The following is a 21,919-nucleotide window of genomic DNA, read 5'->3' as shown; positions in this document are numbered from 1 at the left end:
GTACTTTTGAGCTTTTGTTTTTTTAAGTTATTTTATTCTATGAGTTTGACTACCTTTTTCCACTCCACACCTCATTTTCTAACATATGGGATAAAGAGGAAAGGCCACTGGAGACTTCAAGGATATGACACAAAACATGGAAGTTACCCTGACTACCAGTCAGGGCGTCAGGGATTTCAAAGTCCATCTGACTTTCTTTCAGCGATCTTTGATTAAGTGAAGCATGGACCTGTAGAGAATAAAAATTCATACCTGGTCCTTGCAATAGCCAGTAACACCTGACTGCAGTAGGAGAGGATGATCTGTCCATTACTTTCACTGCAAATACCTAGATTTTAATACAGGAGAAACTGCCTATAGAGCAGCACAAAAGATTGTTTCATTTTGCTAGAAAAAAACACTGAAAACCAGAAAGAACTCTGAAAACCTTAAAATGCAGAGGACAGAGCAAATTAGATACAATTACTGAAATAAAGTAACTCTGATGGCAATTTTCTCTTAACAGTAAAAAAGGCAAATGATTTATACTACTCTGTTCACATTGCTGGGGAAGAACAAAAAAAACACTAAACGAAAACACAAAACAAACATTTCATTACTTCTTTGTAACCCTCAAGCACCACTATTATTTTAACTTGGCCCATATAAAAAAATATACAATTTAGTTATTATTTTAACTAAATTCCTATTTTAAATTCAAAGCAATAGGATGAAAAGTCCTTGATGAAAATGACTAGATGGATGGGGTGTTTTTCTGGCTTTCCCAGCAAATTCTAATGTTACTGTCAAAATTTCTCTTCTGCTAACAGACCAGTGGCATGATGAAAAAATGGGAATGCCTAATTTACTTTCATAAGCAGCATCTTACCACTTTTCTAAGACTACACAACAATGAAAGTAATGTGAATTTTTAAGAACTTATTCAGAACACAGGTTTTGAAGTCAGTATGCAGCAACAGATGGAGGTAAAGTTTAACATTGTCACCCATGTAGCTTGTCTTAAACATTATAACTCACCTCCTTCCCCCAAGCTGTCCATTCTCAAAATACATTTTATTCAGGCATATTATAAGAAAAAAAACAGGTCTAACATTTATAACTAGATGACAAATGCTGTTCAAGGTACCTAGAAGAAAAAGTGTTTTCACAGATCAAAAGCTAAAAGGTTATGTTCTTTTTAAGAATAAGCCCCAGAGAAAATGGAATTCTAGAGAGAAATCTAAAGGACAAGAGTATGCATTAGTTTTTATTTTTTTAAAAACTAAGGCTGTCCTCTATCAAGACTAGTAACATTTAAAAACATATTTAAAATTTGTATTTTTCATACTACAGTATTTTACAACATTAATAAATGTATTTAACAATGTAGTTGTCTAAGTACTGATAGAGAGTGAATGTTTGAATCTTGCAGGTTTTCTATTTCTACATCTCAGACCTGCTCTGGGATAGATTTTTTGACTAAAAAACACAGGAAGTACAAATACATAGTGACATTTCATATAAGACTCTATTCAGGTCCTTGCTCTCTTTCTTGGCCACCCTTTCTAAGCAAGACTGAAGAATAAATGTGGTGTCAGTTGGTGACCACAGTTCTACCTCTAAGCATTAAATGAGAAGACAGCCCAGTGCTTTCATCTATTTACTTGTGATGCCAAAAGCAAATGTGGTTTTCAAGTTCTGAGCACCAAGTCTTTGACCTGCTCTTAGATATTAGTAACATAATTTTATCTACATAGCAATTTTCCCTCCTTCTACAGAGCAATGTCAAGTGTATGGCTCAGGTCAAAGCCCCTGTACTTTGGGAACTCATACTGGGCACTTGCATTTTCATGCAGGTGACCAGAGGTTACTGAAAGATAAGCTGGTCATCACTAGGGTGAGAGTAAGTTGGTCAGAAGCACACATAAGCAGTGCTATCAAGAAAGCTATTTGAATGTCTAGGATATCCTACAATATCTACACATAGCCTGGACCTTTGTGAAATCTCTGCATGTCTATAAAGCAAGTTGAAATTACTAAGATACCTCTAAAGGGACAGGAGACTTCATTTGTGCTATGAAAGCTGAAACACTTTCTAACTCTCCTTACAAATATACTGACTGCCATGCAAATATGAAGACATCCATATCTGGATATTTTATTAGTACCGAGATCCTCACTCTACAATCAAATCAGTGAGTGTAAGAGCTGCAGAACAAAATGTTCTCAGGGGAAGGCATGGCATAATTACAACGTAATAACCTAGTGCAATTTCCATGGAAGTTAACATGCTACACCCTGTATATCACAATCCACCTTCACAACCACCCAGATCTTCCTTCCAAGGCAACAAAAGGAATGTTAGCTGTTAAATCAGATGGCAACTTCAATATATAAATCAGTCTGTAATCCTGAACAGAGGCAGCACTGTTGTTGCCTAATCCTGGGCATAAAGCTGAAAAAGTGTCTTGTTATCCACAAACCACAGTAATATGCGCTATGGCTTTAGAAATAAGATTTTAAAACACAGACCAATTGAAAATGCATTTTGTCTCCCTGAGAAGTAAGAATTTCAAAGTTTTCAGAGAAAATAAATATCCCTGTCATGGAATACTGAGTGTTTAATGGTATTTGGGTTACCAGTCAAGACACATTTATGAAACTGATGCAAGTCTTTTTGTAATTTTTAACATTACTGATAGATAAGGATGTTCTGACTGAAGGTTCCCCACATCTCCTTCCAAACACACTTCTAGAATTGTCCTTGAAGTATAATGATACAGTACTAAAAATCCAGATGTCTTTTTCAAGACCAACAAAAAAGCTGCTCCATTTCTAGAACTATAGGCATAAAAAAATCATGAAAGGAGATAGAAATTATTTCATTTGGTAACTGACATCTCATGCAAAACCCCACATTTCTAATGTGTAGAAAACAATATGTTTTTATGAACTTCTGTATCTAGTGCTTAATATTTAAATTACACTGTACCTATTATAAGCATGGACATCTGTATGTTACGAGATGATGCATCAATTCTATTGAAAGGAGTCTAACAGATGTGGCTACATTCACCAAACCGAAAGGTTTAGCCAAATAAAGGATAATGATATGTGAGAAATATATGAACCCACACCTGGTACCCAGTATTCTTTACTGGAAAACTTCATTACATGAATATCATCAGAAAAAGGATACATACAGAGTCATATGATTTCAGGAGAAGAATGAAATTAGCTTCTTCTAACTTAAGGCTAAGGGATTCTCAGTAGCAAGAAACAAGCCTTGGTAGCAAGTCTTTGTTGTACTTGGAACATGTGGAACATAAGGATTTCTCTTCATAGCTCACAAAAGCCCTCAGTTTGTGGCAGACTGTGGGTTTTCAGACTTGGAATGTACGATGGATGTGCACTGCCCTCTGCTGTACTCCCCAAATTCTTCCAGTAAAGCCACCATGCTGTACTTAACATAGACAGGTAAGATACACTTTATCCCAAATCAAAACACTGAACTATTACTACTCTCAGCATGCAAGCAGAGCCTGCTATGGAAAGATTTATACCCACTATCACAGATAAACAAGAGACCTCCCAAAACAGATCCTTACATGATTGTTTGTATATTTTCAAACAGATACGGTAAAATACACTTGCTTCAGTTGTTCCCCCATGAGCTTAGAGCAAGACCTTTTACCCTAATCAAGACCAATTGTTAATTTTCTACTCTTTCAGACTATCATGGTTAAAAGCAGCATATGCTTCAGCCTTACCTGTAACTAACAAGCCTTCCACGTGGATGGGTCTCTTTTTCCAAATAACATTTTTAATTTAAACGTTTCTCATTCAATAAACGTTTCACTTCATAATAAACACTTAACCAGAACTCTTAATTCTCCACCACTATGTAATGAAGGTATTCAAGCAATCAGAACTCCTAAGGAAGCTGTAGTTCAAAAGCAAGCAAGCAAGTAAAAATAAGCCAAACAACAATTCAAAAAGATGTTCCCCTACAAGAAATGTTATTTGTCAAAACTTTGTGAAGCACATGCAGCTACACATGAACTCATTTTCAATGAAAACAACTGAAATTCCCCCTATCCCACAGCAGTGATTATAATAGTTGAAGTAGTTGTATTTTCAAGTCCATTATTTCCTCTAGTTAAGAAATCATCTTATCACACACTGGAGCAAATATTACCTTAAATGAGACAATACAACTTACATTTTAAAATATAATCTAGTCTGCAATACTCAGTGGGTTATATTCATAAGGAAAATGCAATGAAAAAGTACCAACACATTAGAAATTAAACAACTGTTGCTATAAAATTATACTGCTAAAAAGAATTACCTGTTTTTGTTAGCAACAGATTATCCAGATGTCTATCTCCAACTCCAAGGATGTAAGTAATCACACAATAACCAGCTGTAAAAAGTAAATTGTAAACATCAGTATGAGTATCTTTCCTGGAGAGAAACAAGTTCCACACAATTAACAACAGCACATTACATTATTTTAGCTCTAGTTCACTAACAATAAATATACCACAGAGACTTGGGGCAGGAGTGGTGCTGGTGAAGAATAATCAATGTCAGAATTATGAAGAATGTTTGCAGTACTAAAACTCTAGAACTTATTCAGTACTGTCGGGATTTTAATTTCTTACGATACAATTACATGCCTAACCCTTAAAGACTAAATTAGTTCAATACTGGGATAAAGGTTCTTCAAAAGAAGCTAAAATATTTTGAACAAAGTAAATGTACATGTTTTGAACTGTAGCTATTTTAAGGCTACTGTAAACAAGTATTAGGCATGGATATGAGCCTGGATATCCATGTCAGCAGCATTCACAAGATCAGCAGTGATAAAAAGCAAACTGTTTCAATTGTTGCTTTCACTCACTAACCAGAACAGTCTGAAGTAGTTCTAAAAACTGCACCATCAGAAAGAGAAGGGCAAAGGAGAAGATACTGTGGAGTCACACCTGAATGCTCTTTTTTTTTCCTTTTGTTACATTTTTTTTTAATTTTATGCACAGCAAATGTGATATTTTAACATGGTCATTAGCTTACTGAGCATGAACTACACTACCACTTTTTCTTTTAATATAAATGTAACCACAGACCCCAAAATGCCTAATGTTTTCAAAACCAATTAGAATTTTGATACAGATGATTTATCATTACATAAATGCTTTACATGTCCCTGCACTATAAAGACCCTAACTCACAATACAGAGAGGGCAGAGATAAGAATACTGCTGGAAGCAAAGAGTATTTAACTCATACTCTCCTTTAAGAATGACCACGAGGTCTTGTGTGTGACATGCCAGGCTTAAAATTATTCTTTTCTCTGCATTTCTGAGAGCAAGTACATGCACAGTGCCCTGTTTGCAGCCAGCTAAACTGAAATAACATAATACCTCATCCACCATCCCCTTCAGATTTCACCTAAGAAGTTACCAGCTGTTAGACTGTAACTCACCACAGCTCTTAACATATGTGTCCATCACCTCTGCGCTGATTCCATAAGGGCCAGTCTCACTAGGGGCATGTTTTCTGAAGAAGTTCTGGAGAGAATGCCAGGAAGATATTTAGTTATTCCACATAATACCAAACCGAGTCTTTAGGAAATAAAAAAAAATTAAATCAAGACCACACATGGCCATTATTAAAACCTGTTAAACTAACAACCACCACAAAACCGTAGTTTAATATTACTGTATTTATATCCTGTCTCAATCATCATATTCTTATACTCAACACAGAAACTGAAAAGCAGTTTCCTTTATTAAATGTTTCAGAAAAATGACTATGCACTCAAAAGTTACTAATCAGTAACAATGAGTGACAGTACTTCCAAGGCAAACTGTTAAGGTCACATTAACAAAAACTAAAACAAGATTAACAGTCCTGCTTTATAACTACATTTGGAGAGCATGTTCTTACACAGTTTAGCATCCCTGCTCCTCAATAAAACCAACTGCTGCTATTGAGTTCAAAAAGAAAATGAGCCTAAGTCAGAAAATGGAAAATCTCAATTTCCTATGAAATGTGGTCAGGGCCAAACAATCCTCTTAACCTTCTTGAGTAAGAGAAAACTCAGTTAGATCCAAGCCTATGGAAAGTTTCTTCCAGTAAGCACAATCTAAGGAAGCACTGTAAGAAGAGTGTAGTAGTCCCCTGGACAGCATGTAAGTTACTGAAATCATAATGAAAAAATAAGACGCTTATGTAAATGAACTTCGAAAACATGAACTGCAATTTTAAGGTGGTTGATAGAAGGTAAGTAATACTGAAACACTAAATCACCTTTTCTCTCCTGGAGATCTGTGTTTCACCAGGCAACACTGATTTATTGGCTTTAAATCTTTTCAATAATTAACACGGTAGTTATACAGAGTGCTCATCTTTACTAAAGCTGCTGTGAAATCCAAAATGAGTACTTCCAAAAAGAGTAAACTAAACTTCTACAACACCTGAAAGTGTTCAATTGCTTTTTATTTCCTTGACCTATGATGCCCAGCTATTTTATCGTGTTTCAGCACAGGATAATGACTCTTTTGGTGCAATGTCTATTTAGATTAAAAATTCTTCACTGGAATAATTGCTCCTTATGTCTGCATAGCAACTGAAACAATAGGGCACCTATTTCCAGTCACATGATGTTGTAAGGAATTGAAAATAACAGTTTCCCAGGCATTTCTAAACAGATTGTTTTAAAAAACATGTAATGGAATGAACCATGAATAGTACACTTCCAAAATTACAAAGGATTGTCAAGAAAGCACTGTAAAATTATTGACTGTGCTGATATACCTTTTCACAACCTATATGGAATAGAAAGCGAAAAAAACCTCCAAACTTATGTAACTTGATGCTGGTCACTGATTAGTATTTGGTAAGCTTATTTGTTAAGTAAATGATAACGAAAAATGTTAAACAAGGTAGATCTTCATATTTTTAACAGAGGTAGTTTATAGGAGCTGAGAGCTAGCTTGCTTTGGCTCACAGTCATCTGAGAAAAAAAAAAAGCAAACTTCAGTATCATCGACACAAAAGGAAAAAAGAACCATGAAAAATCAAATCTAAATAAATATGCTCTATTTTCATTAATAAATCTATAGGCTGCTTACCTCCTATAGCAATTTAGTATGTTTTTATCCAGCTATATTTATCTCAACCAGCTGAGTTCTGCTATCTAGCTTGTGTGCTGGGATTGAAACCAGTATGAGTTTTGTGTGCTACTACTCAGTTTTGTGTCTCCCCTCAAATCCATGAGAATTAAGAAAATCTGTTAACAAAACCAAGTTATAGTACCTATACATCCACTATTGAGGGCAAACAGGCCTCAGAAATTATATGAATGAATTATTTAGTTGTTTCATGGAAAAAAGAAAATAACTAATCCAAGCACTGATTGACAAGGTCAAATGAATGAAAGACAAACACTCTGAAACAATGCATGCAGCAAAAAGTGTCAGGTATCCACCATTCATCATTACAGCAAAGCTGGGATTTCAATATCATAACTAAACTCCACTGTAATTTATTTAAATAGTGTTATTTTTAGAACATGAGATACTCAAGTGGTCATTTACGTATACCTTTCTAAACAAACCCCAAATGTTTCCAGCTGTAATTTCTCTTCTAACAGATCAAAAAATCAGCTGAGAGACTAAGAATTTTGCACAAGATCTACACCTTCAGCTTACACTGTTTGATCATAAGACAATTTACAACTCCCCCATCACATACCTGTATAGTTTCCTCAGTAGCAAGAACTTCTGCAACTGGTACTGATGGAATAAACTGCATGAAGCCTATAACAGAAAACAGCCAAAAGAGAAAATTTCCAAAGCACAGAACTTTCTAACTACTCATGATACATGTTTATGAATGGACAGAACTAACAGACAATCATTCAACTGCTTCTCATAGGAAAAAAAAACCCTTTTTTTAATCCCATTTTCTAATCTCCTGCTTTCAATACTTTTAAAACAACTTGTCATTAACACCAAATTAACTTGCAAAAGGTGTGTCTTCACAAGTTTTCAAGATGAGAGAAAGTATGTTGATGGCTTTCTAAATATTTGTTCAGAATGTATTTAAAAGTAGTCAAGTTTGACTTTTTGTTTTTCTCCTCCATTTCATGGAAAAATCTCTAAATATAAGTGTTAGGCTATTTATTCATGATCACACTGCAAGCCAGCAGCAAAAACTGGTAACTGCTGATTGTCATTTACTCCTAAATCCAGACCAGGCTCCTTTTATGGAGATATTTGAGTCACCTATGAAACACTGTGGTGACTCAGATTGTTTACTTCCACGGCTTAAACTCTAACAAGACTTTCTTACACACTAAGAACACAGAGAGGAGATTCTTCTCCATACTGTACTTTTAGGAAATAAGTGTATTCATACCATGTTTTGTACTAGTTGCCAGCACTTTATAGGGTGTCAGCTTCAAATCCAGATTCTCTTTTCTTAACAGCTGGAAAAAACCAATAGAAAAAAGCAAAGATTAATGCAACAGAAAGGCAAATTCTATTAATAAAAGGATGTGTATTGGACATTGATCTCGACTGTTCTTCACTGAAACTGATAATGAGAGAGAGCCTGTTTGGCAATTCTGTATTTTTTTTTCCTTAATCTACAAAGGGTAATTGCTCATCTATACAGAAAAGAAAAAAAGGCCACCTAGAGATCAGAGAACTCTGGAATTACCAGCAATATAAGCTGTATTAACAGTGTTTAACAGTCTTGCTTTTGACAAGGAAAATCAAGGAAACAGAAAGACAAGGATATAGATTAATAATTTTCACCTTATCCATGAGTGAAATAATCTGAAGAATAAGTTGGTCTTGACGTAAATCATCACCATGCTTAAAAATTACAGGATATTTGCCTCCATCTTCTGTCTTGAAGAATAATTGAGCAGGCATTAAGGCACTCTGCAAAAGGAAATATACTACTAAGCTGGTTCACAGCAGTGCTCATATTAACACATTGCTACAATGGAGCTCAGAAATAAAATCTTTGAATTGTATTTGCATTGCCTCAATAGTTTATAGTGTACCACTTCCAATTACCAAAAGTGTAACTGTATTTTAGTAAGAAAAATAGCTTAATGTTTTCCTTCCTTTTTTATCAAGGATATATTCTCCCTCCCTGCACCCCACAGAAGAAGAAGAAGAGGAAAGGACAGGAGTATTCAATTTTTTCCTGTGTGCATGTAATTCCAATCAACAAGGAAGCACTATGCAAAAGGTCACATCAAAACAAATTTAAAGTGATCAGATCAAAAAGTGAAACAATTATAGGATAAGCAAGAAAGAACTCCTAGGGGCAAGTAATCTTAAACAATTAATTGCTTCCTTAATCTATTTAGCAAAAGCAAAAGTGCCTTTTTATATTATTATTTGAGAAAGCCCATTTAATTGTTTGCAATTTTTCCACGTAAAATGGGTCAAAGGGGATCAATTATCTACATGAATGTTAAAATCTACTGCAACTAACCAAGTCACTTCCCTCCAGAGCAAACCAAAAATAATCGAGGTACAGAGTTTAATCTTGAGCAGTAAGATTACATTTTTAAATTAATACCACAAAATTATTAAATTCCACAAGTAAAGGCAAAATTATTCTTTATGTAGTCCTACAAAAGCTAATGTGATGTCCAAGGGCACCAAAAATCAGTAATTCTTTCCTTTTTAATTCTATTTGTTTTTTTATCCCATAGCCCAGAATGAGATATTAAATGGAAAAATATTAACTGTCAGAATTAGGAGAAGAAAAAAAATCTCTGATTTTGAAACAAGTTACATCTCACATTTTTGGTCCTACATTTTTTGCACAGCTACAGAAGACCAATATGTAAAAAAATGCCTTGAGTTTGCCCTGAAGAACTTCAGCTGTTATTACTGATAGGAAACATTTAGCTGCTGTGCCAGCAATCTGTTTCTCCACATTCCTTCCCTAACTCTTAAATCATACTCATACAAAATGATGATTTGCAAAAGTTTGCTTTCCTAACAAAATCTTTTCAATACTGCCTCCAACCAAAGGTGCAAGAGCATGCAACTGCAGAAGCCTAGGCTTCAAAGGAACTAACTTGATACAGAAAGTAGCAAGCTAGAACTGATAGAAAACTATGCACAATATCTCTGATTTTAAGCAAACTCAAATTACAATACAGCCAACAAGGACTCTGATGAAACTACTGTGAATAATAAATCTAGGACCTATCAGAGATGACAGATTTAACACTGGCTGTCATAGTACCCTACATTAATTCTTTAAGTGGCAAACAAAAGCCTCTGGACCTAGGCCCAACTTGTACAGAAAATTTTGGTCATCCTACAATTAGATTGCAGTCACCTATAGGAGCTGAATTCAAATTTATAAAATGGCCCAACACCACTGAGCACAGGTAACAACTTACACTGCAAAAATTAACTTACATTTCAAGCAGTAAAATGAACAAAATAACCCCAGCCCTTTCAACAGTGCATGGGCTGTTTTACAGTCACAAGCAGCAGCTACAGTTTGGTTTAAGGAATTACCAAACACAGGGATATAGGATTTACCTGTCAGCTGACTGCAACTACATGAAAGGACCACGACAGTGGTTTCCACTCTCTATCAGCTATGGAATAGACCCACAGATCTAAATGAGACATAGCACACCTGCTTTCATTTACTTGATTTTAATCTTTAAGTGTTACAGTGTTACTCCTGTTGAACACACAAACAAAATTCTGGGAAATTTTGAATTTCATCATCTGTATTACTTTATAAAGACAATTTAAAATTTAAAAAATTAAATTCAAAACAAAAGAAAATACAGAGTTATTTAACCACCAAAAGAGCATGCCACAATTGCATTTTGCCTTGACTATATCTGTCCCTTTAAATCTTTCAACTGATGTTTCTAAGCTTATGATTCACAAGATTTGTATGTATTTCAGCTATTCAGAAGCTCTCACTTACCTTGAAGAGTGTGGCTTTTTCAGGGATTATTCCTTTTATTTTCACCTGAGGTTCCAGAGGAAGTGGAATAAGTTCCATATCTGCTAAATTCATCTTTTCATTATCAGCTAACAATGCCTGAAGCCTCTCATTCTAAAAGAATGAAAATTTGTTTAAGAAAAAAACCCACAAAACATAAAACACATACTAGGCATATATGAAGTCAATAAACAAAGGATGCATTACTAACGAATATTCAATTTATTCAATTCTTTATCTGTACAATGAATCAAGGTTTCACTAATACAATCCAGGAAAATAAAAACTTTCTATTTCTCAGTAATTTAAATAACAAAGGAAATATTCCATTTAGCGTTAATATAGTCAAGAAGTTTTCTAAGTTCCAGATATGATCGTCTCAAAAAAACTTATTCCTAAACTGCCTGCACAAAGCACAGGATGATTTGTTTTCCATACCAAAATTAAACGTTAGTTATATTTCAGAAATTGATAAAAATCCAACTCAGAAACTTTATATCTCTCAATTCCACCAAGGAACTTCCTACCACCAAGTAGAAACCAAATGGAAAATAGCTTGCACTGATCTGATTTCCAGACTTGCTTGACATTCCTACATTTGTAGTTATCAGAAACACAAAACTCATCAATTTTTGAGTGTTTTACACTTGGTGTCCTACATACTAAAGGTCGAATACTATAAAGTCTCTAGCCTTTTCCCTTGCTGAATATAAAAGATACAGACAGATGTCAAGGAGGCCCACAACTGTTAGGAATAGTTCTAGTGCTTAATTGCTGCTAGCTAGATTGCAATCTAAAAGTAAAAGCCATGTATTTCTTAGTTTTACAGAAATTTCTTTAAAGAATATACAACTGAACACTACCAATGCACAAGCAGGAAAGAAATCTTACAAACTGAAAAATTCTCCTCTTCTTTTAGCCTTTGTTACTGATACACAGAGCAAGTTGCCTCATTTTTTGTTAATAAGTGCTTTATTTTTCTGCATAAATATACCCCATACATTTAAAGAAACCATCACACTGAAAAACCCATGTTTAAAAATACTAATGTGTGTCAAAGGAAAAAGTTACACACAAAGAGAACTCCCTCTGCCATTTCCACTTTCTTTCCCAGACCCACCTGTAAGGTGCACTTAAAACACTTTAGCTAAGAAGGACAAAGCTTCTTGAAATGTATAATAGAAAGTCTTTTCCTCAAGACCCAATAGAAAGCAGAATTCTGTTAAATACATACCTCATAGAAGAACAGTTTTGTTGCTCTCAGAACAAAGGAAACCTTGCTGGCAAGTGATTTTCACTTTTCTGTCCTGGCATATCACCCACATGACAATAACCTGATATTCTCCCACATCCCCACAAAATGTTCAGTTACATCATCAACTATTTAATTATTCTCTAATCTTTCTTTGGCCAAAACACCCCATGAGTGTTCATAAGGGCCTCTTCTGTTTCCTATCTACAAACTTTGAACAACCTTTGGAACTTTGAACTATCAGAACCTTTCTAAAGTTTGTTCACAAAATTAACCAAAAACATTACAAATAACCAAAATTAATACAGAAGGATGGACATTTGTTACAGATCTCAGTGCTAAGGAACTTTAATGAAAGGCTAACATTCCTACTCATTGTCAAATTTAGGCCACAGACAGGCTTTCCAACCCTTTAGTTACCTTTTTCTTACGATTCCCACTTTCACGCTGCACTGCCTTCATTACATGAACCAGCCGATCTACAAATGTCTGCTGGGCTGCCAAAAGTGAGCGCATAACTCTGACAGACTTATCACCCTAAGAGAATGAAAAGTAACAGAATTAATTCCTCATTCTTTAATTATTTTATCTACAAATCGTTCCTTTGTTCTTAGACCTTTGGGCTTTTAAGAGGTTAAGTGAATAATGATCAATTTCCCGTCAATTCAAAAGGTATTTTCTGTAAAACACAATCACAGTCACTGTAGCTGGCAATCAATTATCTGACCTAACAGTGCACTTCAATTTGCTTCAGCAATTTCAGTGGTGAACAGTCATGCATGACAAACCAATTCACACAGCCAAAGTAAGTTACTATGGATAACTGTGAAATATTCTTAGGAAGCACAAGATCAGATTCAAGTAACCCCCCTAAAATTGGAAATAATATTAAGTGTGAGATACATGGAAATATGTAAAGACTGCATATCTGCTAGAAAGTAAAACTTCCAATTCACAGGAATTTTTTCGGCTGTTTTAGGTTTTTTTTTTCCCTGCTGCTCCAGCACCCTCTGCTGCCGACAGACAGAACAGCGAGTGCTGTTTCTGAGTTCCAGACGAGTCTCTCCACTCAGTGCCTCAAGGACAAAAGTTTACAATAAATAAATAGTAAATAAATGGCATTGATTACACAAGGCTTTTAGAATGTTTTAGACCAGTGTAAGGCAGAATATTTTAGAACCAATATGTTACTAACAGGAACAAGCAACAAAAGAGAAGAAAGAGTTCTCAGTATTTGTTCTTTTCCTTTTTGACAGTTTCTTCAGCTTACAAATTCAAATTATGAGCAGGAGTGGAATGCATGTGACATACATACACAAAAAAACCCAAGTCATCCTCTTAGACCCCTGAACCTTTTTAAGGAAGAACTATCCCAAACCGTTACAGACTTCCTCACACAGAGGAGTTACCTTCAGCAAAGCCTGACTGAATCTTCTCATCACGTTTAGGTACATTTCGTGAGTCTTTGGGTCCCTCTGCTGAGTATCTTGGTCTTCACACTCCACTATTACATACCTGGAGCATAAAAACAACCAGAGTTATACCTTCCTCTTGGAGCTACACAATTTGAGTGAAACACAGTAACCCTGTATTACAGACCTGGAACTAAAAATGAAGATGATCTTTGAGATCTTTAGCTCAACCAACAGCTGAACTCTTAAAATTTCATAGTGCCCAATTCCATCTGGATCAGGAGAGTCTATCAAAGTATCTGTAGTTTTTCACTTCCAGTGAAGTGTCACGACTTGAAGAGGACACACCTGAAGTCCAAATCATATGAACATGTTTTCCGAGAATGTTTTTCACTGTGATACAACCTGCTACATAATTTAGTGGCTGCAAACTTGTTATTCAAGAGCACCTACAATTCAAGGAGAATCTCACCCTACCTGCTCCCTGTTTTACCTTTAGAAATGGTGGAAGGAAAAGTATTGGTCCTAAAGCAGCTCAGCAGAGTCTACATGCCAGAGTTTCCATTTCTAAACTATGAATTGGATACAAAACTTAATAGTACAATCTGGACACCTACACTGAAAATTTATTTTGAAGTTAAGCAGTCATTTGGAATGCTTTTGTCTAAATTTCTACTTGCAGCACTGACAAGCAAAAAGTAGCTATTAATTGAAACCTATGTACGTATCTTTTTTCTGTTGGTCAATGTATCCCTTAGAACCACCCAGCAAAAGCATTCAATAAAAATATAGTAAAGTAAAAACATATAATAAATACTATTAAAAAAAGAAAGAAATTAGCATCCCAGAAAATTTTCAAACACTGCCTTTGGATTCAAAAGTGACTAATTCAAACAGTCTCTTGGACATTACATGTCAGTAAGAATTATACCTTCCTTATGTACTTGTGCAGAATATCTTCATGAGAGAATAATTGCAAGACAAGACTAGAGGTCTGTCATTTGCAGCTGATCAGATTTGAGTAGTCTTATTTATAAATACACAACATATTACATCCACTAAAATAAGGCATATGTAACTTACTCCATGTGTACAACCCCAATAAAATCTGTAACTAAAGATTCCTCCTAGGTCCTTGATAATGCAGCATTATAGACTGTTCTCTCACAAATGTTTGTATAAAAGTCCAAAGTCTGCACATAAACTTGAAGGAAAAGGAGAAGTAATGAATTGAAACGTGCCATATTCATCTTCATTTGTTAAAAAGCCCTAGACAGTTTCTAAAAGATATCTTGAAGCAAGGAGTAAGAGTAATGCTTCATACTTGGGTAGATGTCTCGTATGTCCAAAGAGAAGACAGAAAAAGCAGTAACACTGACTTCTGAGGCCACGGTTAAAGGACAGGTTAGCTCTACAATGACAAGTGACTGAGCAGGAGGTTTCATTTTCAAGGGTTATTGTACTTTTTCCATTGATTATTTTAGTAGCATGCTGTGTCTGGATAGTTGAAACATACAATTGATCAGCAGCCATGAGGATTTATGGCTACGTCAGCTCATACAGTGGTTTCAACATTTGTATTTTGTCACTGAGAAATTGAGATGTCTGGAAAGAAAACAAAGAATAAATTGACTAGGGTTCTTGGTTAGGTGGACTTTTCTTATTTGTTTTGTTGAATTTATTTTTTTTAAGTTGTAAGTCAAAAAACTCCACTGAGTTATGGACGTTTGAGCTTTCTGCAGACGGAGTGTCTGAGATGTTGCTGAAATGTAAGAGAACATTGTCTATCAAGCTGATAGAAGTAAATTAAGCTACCAACAGCTTAATGAAGAATATTTGATTAAGTCAAGCACTTGGTTTCTATTCACACCAATTGAGACTGCAATTATTTTAATAATTTATATTTAATAGTAATTTTTAATGAAGCTGAACATTATCTTTGGCCACTGCAACAGAAGTAACTATTGCTTGCAAATGTACATAAATAATTTGGTTAAGCATCTTAAAATTCAACCTACTAAAAATAATTAAGGAATAAAATTTAGTTATAAATGGAATCTCTCAGCATAGTTTACAGGTTTCTTGAAAGAATTTTATAAAAACTGTTGGTTATGTCTTACATCACACATCACACTTAGCTCCCAATTTCCAACTTATGTGTGGCTAATGCCGATCTGTGGTTAATGCTGTTACCACTCTAAAACATGATCAAATGCGTTGGTATTTTTAGGTATTTGATGCAGCTACAAAGGTTACAAATGAGAATGCGCCTAGGTCTTCCTTTTAAAACACAAGTATATGCAAGTAAATAGCTCTGAGTGTTGTGCATATGCAGATGTTTGTACGCTAATACACACATAGACTCACACTTTCACACAGTACAGCTCTATTCATCTCAGCTTGCTTCAAATGAGAAAATTTCTCCATGCAAATACTTGTGCAGAAGGCTTGCAGATTACTTAGACATCTAATTTTACTCTTAATACACTGAGCTGAGACAAGATCCTAAACTAAGCAATCCTACCTCTCTAGAGTATAGATGAACTAATATTTACAACTAAATTTCCCTCTTAAGATTGCACATATCTGCAATGACATTTTGTTTGTGCTCATAACCATAAATGGAATAAAACTAAATTAGATTACAACAAAAAAAAAAACCCAAACTGCTTTATGAATCTTCCTAACATATACCTTTGATTAATATTTAAGTGCATAACTTCAGTATTCTAGCCAACACTGTCAAACATTATAAGCACAAAAAGTACAACCACACAGACAGCAAAGCAGAGCAAAAGCAAACTTAATCTCCTCTCCAACACCATAAATAACTTGAATGACAACTTTTAAAATAGTTAGGCTGCTTTTTGTGACATTGTATGCAATGCTCTAGACATCACCTTCTTTAGTCTAACAGTAATGCACATTTCTACATTTTATTAGCCTCCATTTATAAATTACTATGTTTAAATGCATATTGTTTTAAATCTACTACTTTACCCTGAGAAAAACTGAGATTCTGAAGCTCTCAAGACAGGTCATCTTTTGATGAGCATCCTTCTGGGCATTATAGCTTTGATTTCAATTAAATCTTGATACAGTATAAATAAACCGTTTCTAACATACCAGTACAAGTAGTTTGCCAACGTGGAATTTTTGCATGCCCGTGATATCAAGAAAGTGCAAAGGTCTTGCTGGAAGGGATTTAAGAAGGGCAAAAAAAAAAAAAATTAAGTTACAAAGAAATCTAAGTATCTGAGAGACAAAGTTAAGGAAAAACACCAAGCAAATAAAAGAGTTGTGAGAGATATATTTTCTTCTAAAATCTGAATCCAATCCTACCAAACATTTAAATCACAATAATTTAAATATTCCTTTAAATCCAGCAACACTACTAAAATTAGAAGGTCTGCTACTCCAGTAATGTATTTACCAATGTATAAAAAGCACATTGTGTTCTCCAAAAAGAAACCTTTAATGTAATTTCTACTTTAATATGTTACTCTTTGCTCCTATGCAATTGCATCTTGCTGTAAATACCATAGCATCCAACTCCCAAAGAGATTTCCCACTCAGTTTTGTATCCAGAGCATTTAACAATCTTGAAGATGTTCTACATTTCAAGAAAACAAATTTGTATAGCATACCCAGCATTTAGCTGCTTCTTCCAGGTTTAATAGTCCAGGTAGCTAAAAAACTGTGTATCTTTACTGTTATATGCTCAATTTGAGGTTTATTTTCTATGCAGTATTAAGACTCAAACAGGACAATTTGCCACAGGGAATGGGTCATTAGTTCAAAGACCAATTAATCTGCATATCAGATTAAAATCAGATTCCTTCAAGATGTCTTTACCTTCTATCTACCCATTCCTATTACTTGTCTGGCATAAACTGAATTTAGTCTTTGGCAGAAGTAAATCAAGTCAGTGTCTCACTTAGTTTCAAAAAAGATGACATGTCAAAGAAAACAAAAGAACAGACTGCAGAGACTGAAATATCTGGATAACTGTTTTCTATTAAAAGGCTGTTTTAGAACACCTTTGCTATCACATAATAATTTTCTCTGTTACAGAACAATACTTTAACTTCAATTTCCAGTCCCCCAGCTTTGGGTACTGTGATCATGGACATAAAGAGACACCCAGTAAAAAAATTCAGTTAAGCTATTGCTATTTTCTTAGCATTTACTTTAAATCTATATTCTTAAATATTCAGTGAGATTTACCCAAGGGATTCAAATATTCACACACAAAAGCAAGAAAGAGTACCAGGTCACTAGAAAAGTACTATAAATACCAAGTAAATCATGTGACTTACATCAAGGTTTTCATTTTCTGCAAGCTCTTTTGTCTTAGAAGTAAGAGGTGGAGAGGAAACAGGTGGAATAGGACTCATAATCTGGGAACTACACAAAGGAAAACACGCAATTGGTATGATTCAAGATTCTTGCTTAGGGGCCAGGGAGCATGCATGGAAATCACAATCGATTTCACTTCCACAGCATAATAAATTCAGAAAACTGGAAGAGTTTCTTTGCTACCTCTCTTTGAAGGTAGCATCCCAACCCTGTTTCAGAACAAACTGCATGAGCAGCAACTTTGACAGCTGCAGTTCCTGAAAACAGCAAAAATCTGTGCCTGGAGAGCTATACAGTTTGTGCCTGTGAAGGACATTCACTTAAACAAACTTTGCATTTTATTACATCTTCCATTCAAAATAAGCAGACATAGATAGGAATTCAACAAATCTGCATTTTCAGGAGCTTTCTCAAATGTTCTAAGATGAAACTGCTAATACACAACACCTGCAAGCACTAGTCTCTGGAATGAAACTACACAGAGCAGACAAATGCTCATTTGCAAGGCAAAGTTTTCAGATGGTAAATTTACCTGAAAAGAAGTAATTAAATAGCTCTCCTAAGATCTAAGTATCATTTGAGCCTCAAAATACACCACCCTTCCCACAACACCCACTTTTACAGCTTTGCAGTATGGTCAATGAAAAGCTGTAGAACTGTAATACAAAAAATATGCCCTCATGTTACAAGGCATTAGAAGTTTAAGACTGAAAATTCTAAAAATCTGTAACAAATATTCACTGAAGACTTTGGTTACCAAGTTCATTTGCACTTTGCTTGATACTTTATTAGCTACCTCAGTCTTTCTTTTGGACTCCTGCCAGTATAAGAAGTATGCTTCCACAAGTCTTCCCCTATACCTTCTTTTGCAGAAGCAGAATGAAATTTCTTTTCACTTCAAATTGATTGGACTTTTAGATCCACATTCTGTGATGAAAGCGGGGAGTGGAACCTCATATAATTTCAGTGAAGACATCTTAACTTTTGCAAATACAGAAGGAAGAAAGAGCAGTGATTTTCCTGCTCTACAGAAGTTTTCTTCCTTTTGTGTAGTAGAAGCAAAGGCCACAACTTTAACACTGTTTGCTCTGTAAACTAAGTATAATCAGGAAACACATTTCATGAATGCTCAGGATTTTATAGGTTTGATTTTATTCTTGGGTTTTTTTTTTAATGTTCAGATTAAAAATAGCATGATGAATATGCAAAGCTCCCCTAAAAAGAAGGAACAATTTGATGTGTTAGAATATTACATGTTTCTGCCTTTCTGCTGGAAGTTTAACCTTCTTACCTGTCTATTTCTGAAGCATTAGATCCAGATGTTGTCATAGTTTCTGACATGGAACCTTGACTGTCCCTCTTGCTAGGCTCCAGGCCATTCTTTATGTCATCAAAATTTTCGTATTTCAATGCTTGGACTAACTGTAGCAGGTACATCAGCAAATCCTTAGGGAAGAAAAAAAATCCAAGTGAAATAAGGGTGTCAGTCAAAGAAAACTAGAACTCCTTCTGTTTACAAAATTATGATTTACAGATAAACTTAAGTCAGGATTTAGTGATCTCTAATAACACAGAAATGGAAGTCTCCCTAAACAAGCAATGTACCATAGCAACACTGGTGCTGGATGCAGTTTGACTCCCAAAAGATACTGCATTATCATACTACCATTCTTTGTTACTTAAAGACAGTAAGCTCTAACTTAGTGAATATTCAGGTGCAATTACTATGTTAAAATTCTCTTTAGTTAAGCTACCCTAATTGCTTCCGGCATCCACAGAATAAAACATTCAATTTGTGTCTCAAAAGAGGAAAACTGAAAATTCAAGCATAAATTGGACTGTGATATCAAGAATGGAAATTCTCTTTTCTCTTATGGACTATTTTTTTTATCCTTTGTGTAGCTGGGGATCTAAGAGAAAAAAAACAAATATCTAATCTGTTTTAGATTAAAGAACAGATTTTTAACCACTTGATGTCTAAAATCAGCTTATTGCCTTTACTGTTCAACTTCTTCTGTTTACTTACTTTCCAATACTTTGTAAAAAGTACGTTTTTAATGTCATAGCAGTATGACCTAGGCTATTGAAGTAGGCTTGAAAAAATATTATATACTTATGCTCCCTATTTTAAACTCCATTGATTGCCAAAGATTGAAGAGTTATGGTAAAACATTCAAACCTGGATTCACTTTTTTTTAACTGTCAAAATAAAATATATAAATCATTGATATTTAACATATTAGATTCTATTTAGTGGGCTCTATTCATAATCACAGCTCATCACATTCTAATCAGTATACAATTAAAAAGACCTCATTTCCACAGATAAACTACTCATTTTCTTTAGCAAAAGAGTATGATGATATACTGAATTCACCAGATGGAACTGCTGAAAATCCTTCCATTTACTATTTAAGTTCAGAGCACTTCCACAGGTTAACACTCAAAATTTATCACTGTTTTTTGGTGAGAGGTGTTTTACCTTGTTTAACAAACCAGACACTACTTGGCAGCTCATGCTAAGACAACTAACAATGTGTGACACTTAATTGTGTAAAGACTGCTCCCCAAAAATGTTACAACAAATTTCCTAAATAAAAGGAAATATTTTGTTTTCCTTTACCAATATTCATTAAAATGTCATGAAAAGTAGCAAACATTTCAAGGACTCAATGAGATAAAAAATCCTGGGACCAGCTGACTTTTCCATGTACCAACAGACAGTGAATACCTCATCATCAGCCTGCTGAAGCCTGGCGACAGCATAGCGCCGCACCGTTGGGTTGGTGAAGTGAGATGACAGAAGCTCCAGAGAGTCTTCCACATCCATGGGCTTCCACTTGCCCAGCAGCTCCAGTGCTTGCTTTGCCTCTTGTGGTAGATCCCAGTTGACACACTTCAGGAACTTTGTCAAGGCCTAAACAGGAGAGTGGACAATTGATCAGTAGAAAGCTAGCCAAAGGAAATTATTTCAAAAACTAATGTCTCACACAAAGGTAGAACTAGATTCAGATTATATTTACATAAGGACAGACCTGGAAAAGCTTACTGAAAAGCTTCCAGCCCAAACCATTTAACAACTCAACTTACCTTCTCCTGATGAGTAAGGTAATATCTGAATTTCCACACCAAATCCTGTTCCTCATACGTTAGTTGCTTTGTTGGTGGATAGCTCACTATGATCTACAGTCAGATACACAGTCAGAAAGCGAGTTTAAAAATGTAAACAGGCAAAATCAACAAGTTAACAAAGTATACTGTGAGACAGTACAACACTGACAACACAAAAATTGAATTGACAGTGCAGGCAAACACAGTCACTTTAAGTGTACCACTCACACCTACATGACATGCACAAAATACACATTCTTAACCCCCTAAAAATGGTTTAAAAAAAATGAACAAGCACCTTGTGTTCCTTTCTGAGTTGGACTCTTCTATCTAAGCACTCTGAAACATTTCCTTCATGATTTTCTATAAACTGAAATTAACTGTATTTTCCTTAAAACTGTCACCACATATTATTACCAACCTACCTAATAAAACTGAACTTAGCCATCATGTGACTGACTTACATTAAGCTGGTCTCGTGTAGTTGCATTAGGCTTCAGGTCATGATCAGAAGGTCCACTTCTTAAACTTCGAGCAAGTTTGTGATGTTTGCTTTCTACTAAGTTCTCCTAAACGCAGAGGGCAAGTCAATATTTATAAATACTAAATTTCAGAGAAAATTACTATTGAAGCAAAACCATCTAGAGAAGACTCACCAGTCTCTTGAAAAATGCATGAAAATTCAAACTGAAAGTACAGCATCTTCTGGCTTTTTTTTTTTTTGTTTATTTTACAAAAAAAACCACCTTTAATAATACCTGGAGGGTTGTTGGGAGTTTTGAGAGTCTGTTTC

The 21,919-nt window shown here is 34.9% G+C and overlaps 1 protein-coding gene across 2 annotated transcripts in view; it reads right to left on the bottom strand.

Annotated features, from left to right (window-relative positions):
* PIK3C3 (phosphatidylinositol 3-kinase catalytic subunit type 3) overlaps positions 1-21,919 on the bottom strand; it is a 66,893-nt gene that overhangs the window by 26,562 nt on the left and 18,412 nt on the right. For both annotated transcript variants that reach the window (XM_059873483.1, XM_059873484.1), the window contains 14 exons: positions 21,591-21,695; positions 21,106-21,198; positions 20,747-20,932; positions 19,307-19,461; positions 17,976-18,063; positions 16,783-16,850; positions 13,654-13,759; positions 12,665-12,781; positions 10,975-11,106; positions 8,808-8,936; positions 8,407-8,476; positions 7,741-7,805; positions 5,468-5,552; positions 4,331-4,405 (listed from right to left, as the gene is read on the bottom strand). In XM_059873483.1, coding sequence (XP_059729466.1) covers positions 4,331-4,405; positions 5,468-5,552; positions 7,741-7,805; positions 8,407-8,476; positions 8,808-8,936; positions 10,975-11,106; positions 12,665-12,781; positions 13,654-13,759; positions 16,783-16,850; positions 17,976-18,063; positions 19,307-19,461; positions 20,747-20,932; positions 21,106-21,198; positions 21,591-21,695 — 1,474 coding nt within the window. The remainder of the gene's footprint in view (positions 1-4,330; positions 4,406-5,467; positions 5,553-7,740; positions 7,806-8,406; positions 8,477-8,807; positions 8,937-10,974; positions 11,107-12,664; positions 12,782-13,653; positions 13,760-16,782; positions 16,851-17,975; positions 18,064-19,306; positions 19,462-20,746; positions 20,933-21,105; positions 21,199-21,590; positions 21,696-21,919) is intronic.

Source organism: Haemorhous mexicanus, chromosome Z (assembly GCF_027477595.1).
Source record: "Haemorhous mexicanus isolate bHaeMex1 chromosome Z, bHaeMex1.pri, whole genome shotgun sequence".
In the NCBI taxonomy this organism is placed as follows: domain Eukaryota; kingdom Metazoa; phylum Chordata; class Aves; order Passeriformes; family Fringillidae; genus Haemorhous; species Haemorhous mexicanus.
The sequence above is the reverse complement of the archived record's forward strand: the minus strand, read 5'-3'. Positions and strand labels throughout refer to the sequence as shown.